The sequence below is a fragment of the Mchenga conophoros genome, linkage group LG8, assembly GCF_057382185.1.
Source record: "Mchenga conophoros isolate Kocher_MC1m ecotype Shallow Benthic linkage group LG8, M_conophoros_male_GT1.1, whole genome shotgun sequence".
Classification (NCBI taxonomy): Eukaryota; Metazoa; Chordata; class Actinopteri; order Cichliformes; family Cichlidae; genus Mchenga; species Mchenga conophoros.
Genome location: NC_140533.1, coordinates 14,998,173 through 15,004,239, shown reverse-complemented (window position 1 = coordinate 15,004,239; position 6,067 = coordinate 14,998,173). Strand labels below are relative to the sequence as shown.

The 6,067-nt window shown below is 38.3% G+C and overlaps 1 protein-coding gene across 1 annotated transcript; it reads left to right on the top strand.

The window, feature by feature from the left end:
* Positions 1–2,492: 2,492 nt before the first annotated feature.
* Positions 2,493–5,108, top strand: cabp5a (calcium binding protein 5a). The gene is made up of 7 exons (XM_085284467.1): positions 2,493–2,702; positions 2,946–2,995; positions 3,178–3,208; positions 3,323–3,466; positions 3,608–3,717; positions 3,841–3,988; positions 4,075–5,108. Exons 1-7 carry the CDS (start codon positions 2,663–2,665, stop codon positions 4,101–4,103), a joined length of 552 nt encoding a protein of 183 aa, XP_085140593.1. The 5' UTR covers positions 2,493–2,662; the 3' UTR covers positions 4,104–5,108.
* Positions 5,109–6,067: the final 959 nt, after the last annotated feature.

Sequence of the window (6,067 nt, the reverse complement as noted above, 5' to 3'; positions counted from 1 at the left end):
AGAACTTTCTTATGAAAGGGTAACACAGCTGAGGGAGTCACACTTGTAGGATTCATAATTTAATTTTTGCTGTTTTTACAGCCTTTAGGCATCGTAAACCTGCTCTGGTTTTTATGTTATCCTGTGTTGAGCACATTGAGTTTCATGTAATGAAATGTACTATACGAATAAAATTGCCATTGCTATTACAAACGTGGCATTGATAGCATCTTGGTCTACTTATTAATCAAATAACATATTTTTCATCAGCCTACAGCTGATGTGAAGTTTCTCTCCCTCCTATAGTTTTTTCTAAATCAGGCTCTCTTCACCCATATACCTCCTGCCCTCCCCTCCACAGACATTTTTTCAGCAGCTGTGGATGTGATCTTGCATAACCCCTCAGCTGGCCCACCACTGCAACGACTGAGGAGAGGGTAAAAAAAAGGATGATAAATCATTATTGGTTCCTGTTGCATTGCCCAGCAGATTATGCTTCTTATGCAAACAGATTTCTGGTAAATTTACATAACAGGAAGGCATGCAAAGAGAAAATGGTCAGGAGAAGAGGACATGCACGCCACCGAGACCGTTTAGTGGTTCAGCTCATCTAAAAATATCAGACTAAACATTTACATGGTTTAACAGATGTCGTGAACACTGTTAAATCACAATTAAAGTCATTTATGGGACATGTGAAGCAGGTTCAACACAGAGGAAAATGCTCTGAGCAGCAGCAGTAACTCTGGCAGCTTATTACTCAGCTTTGCTTATAAGTGTATTTTTCTGTTTTACAGTATTTGTGATTTTCTTTTGCAGCATAGCAAATATTATTGTTAGTTTAAGAATATTATACCTGCAATAGCAGTGTAGCTTTCCTACTTTGGGGTAGGTGTTCATGAACACAACGTGATATTTATTTAGTAAATGTTGGTCCCAAGGAGGATGAAGCAGGCTTTGTTGTTGGAGTATCTTGTAATTGACAAGGGGAAACTGATTTCTTCAACAATAAAAGAACAAAGAAAAGGAAAAAGAAACAAATGATGTTGTTATACCTATATATGAGATCTGCACATAACTAAACGTATAATTTAAAGAAAAGCCTCTATACTAGCCTTTGCAGTTAGCTGGTTTTCACATTTCCCTAACAAAGAAACGATCTCTGGTTCAGTCCCAGAAGGACACACAAATTCGTTTGGGGTTGTATCAGGATGTGCATGTGATGAAAAAACTCTGCCTGTCAAACTGGCAAAAAATGAAGACACACACACACACACACACACACACACACACACACACACACACACACACACACACACACACAAAATGAACATAAAATAAAATGCTATTTTAAACCTCTGTGTTGACTATTAACCTCAAACACAGCCGTAAATCTCTTTCTTCATTCAAATGAAACAAATAGTCGTGCAGATTATCACACAGTGGGATAATAGCTGTAATCAGCCTCTGACTCTTTAATACTTCAAAAATCTGTTTCACTCTGATGTCTTTGAAAATAATCAGGGCTGGAACAACAGAGCGATGAGCCAAATGACCATCTATTCTTTTATTGTGTTACTGTCACGTGTTCTGCAGCACAAAATATAAATAAAGCCACAAAATCCAGAAACAATCAATGATCATAAACATGTAACTTTATTTGTAGTCTTTGATGAACACTGACTTTTGCTGCAAACTTCATATAAATTACCTGTTAGCGTCCTGATGAGAAGATTTTGCAGGATATAACTTTTTTTTTTTACTTTCAGATATCAGTTTGTCCGAAGACATGTTTGTAGTTCTGTTTCAATTATGACATTTCCCCCAAAGTTACACTAAGAACACTGAAAAGCAAAATCCTGTTAAATTTAAAACATTTAAAGTGTTACAGGAATTTTAAGAAATACTTTAGATTCTGAAATGATTACAAATTAAAAGAGATTGCTACATTATTGTGTGGTGATTTTATGAGCCTGTTATTCACACAGAGGTGAGAGACCACTGTGACAGTTTTTATTAAAAATGAAACTTTTGCTGATTTCAAACGTAGATTTGTCACCAACATTTTTCAACTTAGAAAAGCAAATTGTAGATGTTTCTTCAGGTCCATGAAAGGTATTTAAACTAATAATAAATCATTAATTATGAGTATCTGACAAATAAACGGCTATAAAGTGCAGGTGTGAGTGATAGCCCTGGTTCTTTTATGCTGCACTTGAAACAGTTATTCACAATGATAGGCTCGTGTTGCATCTCCTGCATAAAACATGAGTGAGTAGAAGGACACTGTAATTACTTCAATGCATAGAAAAGCACCTCTTAGCTGACTTCATCATATCGCATATTTTCGGTCGGCTCTGGGCTCAGATACCAATAAAGTTTGTGATGTCACCACTCAGCAGGAAACCAGGGCATCATCTCTTTCATCCCTGATCCCGCTTTCCTCCGGTCACACCGCTGACTCCTCCCCCCACGTCTGGATGCAGCCACACACACCCTCATACAATTTCCAAGCATCCCGGCAGTCTGGGCACAAAGGGTCGCGACACACTGAGAGGCACAAGCTGTTGCGGTTAATCAGAGACAGCGCTCACACTGAGAAGACTAAGCAAGAGGAGGAAGGCAGGGTAGTTTTTGCACTGCACAGGTCAGCTGCAGGTCCTCAGCTCCAGAGAGCTTATTTATGATGCGTTTGGCTGACAAACAGAATTCATCTGAGGAAGGTAACAACTCTTTAAAACTTTTTTATTTAGAAGATGTCAGTAACCTGTAAAGTTTTTAAGAAATTTTAACAGTATATATAAATAACATGTTTATACTATTGCAAGAGTTTATTGGACTAATTATTGTGTGAACAGACCTTTTTTCAGCAGTAGTGTCTTCATAGCAAAACCCACCAAGCTCTACATCGTGTGTCAGTGATTTCCTGACATTTCATAAAAGTACATCTGTATTTCCTCTTGCAGAAATGAGCTTGGGGGCAGCGTGTATTTTCTTGCGGGGAGGGAAAAACATTGTAAGTATAAGCTGCAGGAATTTAATTATTGTTTTTGATGGATTTTGCGCTGGAAATGTAAACTGCTATTGTGATTGTGTGATTGTGATAACTGCTGCATTCATAAGTAGTTAGAAAGCACCGTGTTTCTTCTTAATGTTCATATTATACTGAAGTTAAGCAATTATTATTTCTTTGTGCAGACAAGACAGCTGGCTGATGATGAGATTGATGGTAATATTTTTTGTTTTCTCATTTTTATGACTACGTCATTGTTTTTTACCTACATTTGTACACTTTGCACATTTCATTTTATGATTTGATTTTTTTTACTTTAAACCTCTGCAGAGCTGCGTGATGCATTCAATGAGTTTGATAAAGACAAGGACGGGCTGATCAGCTGTAAGGACCTGGGCAACCTGATGAGGACAATGGGTTATATGCCCACTGAGATGGAGCTGATCGAGCTGAGTCAAAATATCAACATGAACCGTGAGTCCTTAAAAAAGTGTTTGTTTAAAAGTTGAATTCGTTGAGGAATCCCATAGTTAGCGGCTGTTTTCATTGCTTTAATCTAGATTTGATGAGAGACAGAAAAGCCCACAGACATGTCGAACCTTTTTTCCCCTCTAGTCGGTGGCAGAGTCGACTTTGACGACTTTGTGGAGTTGATGGCCCCGAAACTGCTGGCAGAGACGTCTGGAATGATCGGTATGAAGGAGCTGAAAGACGCCTTCAAAGAGGTGAGAGTAAAGAGCTTTTTCTGAAACTTTCCAGCCACCTGCGTTCTAGACTGCCAGATGGCGATCATTATCATCACGGCTGTGATTAAAAGCTGCTCTCTGCTGTTTGCTGCCTCTTGTTAGTTTGACATGGACGGAGATGGAGAGATCACAACGGAGGAGCTGCGATCAGCCATGATAAAGCTGATGGGAGAGCACATGAGCCGGAGAGAAATCGATGCCATAGTGAAAGAGGCCGATGACAACGGGGATGGCACCGTAGATTTTGAAGGTACAGACTGTCTTTCGCCTACATCAGTAAAGAGTAACAGTGCAGTGAAGTGAAGCAACTGATCCTCGTCTTCTTCTCCTTTGCAGAATTTGTCAGAATGATGTCCCATCAATGACAGTCGAGGACAAGGCCAGTCAGGAACATTCATTTGCACCTCTGCAAACACGCACTAACACTGAAGTTGTTCTTTTCTGGGCTTGCAAATGTTAAAATTAGATGCTCAAAACAAGCAATATCAGACTGATCTCAGAGCAGATTTTATAGCTATGCAAAGAATTACAATTTGTAATGATTTTTCAAGCACAAGAGTGCTAAAAAAACAAAACTCTGTTGTTATGTTTCATCATATATACCAGGGATGTCAAACTCATTTAGTTCACTTTGATCCTAGTGGGCAGTGGAAAGAAGTCTAAGTATATATTTAATCACTGAAATATCTTAAAATAAGAAAAAGAAGTCCAAGTATGTCTCAGTGTTTCCACATGATAAAGAAATAATGCTGTAGTAAATGAAAGAAACCCTTCAGCATCTCTTTGGGCTTAGATTGTGAGGAATAACTGTGTAAGATTACAGAAAAAATCAGAAAGTTCCTGTTACTTCACACCTTTTTTGTGGACTTATTGTAAAAAACTGAAACTTCTATTTCTTCTGTAACCTTTCTGTGTTTAATTGTTTACCTATTACTTAATTACTTTGGTATAGAATGAATGGGCACGAGGAAAGTCTTCATCAGCAGGAAAAAACTCCAAAACTTGTTACAAAACATTAAAAGTCCAAAAATGTATGCATATCTTCCAAAGGCATCTCGTGGACCAGATTGTAGTCTTTGCCAGGCCCACTCTGGCCCCTGGGCCTCATGTTTGACAACCCTGATATAGACTGTATACAGTGGAAGTTTGTTGAAATGGAATTGTTTTTATATTTGTATTATTATTAAATTATTCTTACCATTTAAACAATGTTACAACAAAGCAGGATGTAAAGTTAAGTCACTACTGTACTGTACATTATTAACCTGAGCTGGTTGTATTAGGTAATCTGTAACTAACTTCCAACAAGTGAAGCAGTAACATGGATCTGCCTTTTCTTTAGCAAAGCACAAAATAAAACATCTGATCTGAACATCCGAAACGGATTCAGGAGTATCTGTTGAACAAGAAAGTTCTACGTGTCTGCCTGAAAGGAACCCAAAGACTCATTTAGGTGTAGACCATATTGTCCTTGTGACTTCTTGCATTCCAGTAACGTGCAGTCATTTCACTCCAGAAAGAAGTGATTTAAACATGAAAAAGTTTAGGGACTCTGCTCTGCTAGGATTGAGTAAAAACTTTGGAAGGACACTAAGAAACTATGTCACTGAAAAGAGGCAGAAATGTGGGATTTTGTGACTGATGCATAACAGATTTAAAGGTATTAAGAGCAACAAAAAAAACCTCCCCCAAAACAAAAAAAAGAGGTTCATGTCCCAGAACGTGTCCTTTTAGAGAGACAGTCTGAGCCATTATTTGAGGTTAATACTCTCTGTAAGTTGGGAACTTCACGGAAATATGGACATAAAACACAGAGAGGAGCTTAAAAGTATTAAAGAGTATTATAACCCCATATCCATTAAAAAAAGAAAGGAAAAGAAAGGTTGAGTGAAATTTGAGGCACGTGAACACTTTTTTTTTTTTTTTTTACCTGTGGACTGATTCATTCTTGCAGTTGGTGATCAGTAATTGTGTCATACCGATCCACAGTGTGCGCAGCTGGGATTAAATATTGGGGCTGAATTCAGGGATGTGCCACGGGACAAGCTGTACTGTCACACCAGCCAGGCAGATGTTGCTGCACGACAAACTGGGCACAGCATCAAACAGACAGACAGATGGGGCATGAGGACTTATGCTGCCAATGAACAAAAGTGAACCTAATTACTAAACACACATCTGTGAATGGTGCTCCACAGAGAGAGTGTTCGCTCTGCTGGTATGCTTAATGGATAAGTAACAAAATATCTGGTCTTTTATTACAATTATTATTATTACTTTTATTTTGAAATGATTGTTCTTCTATGTGGATTGGGACTCAGACACTGAA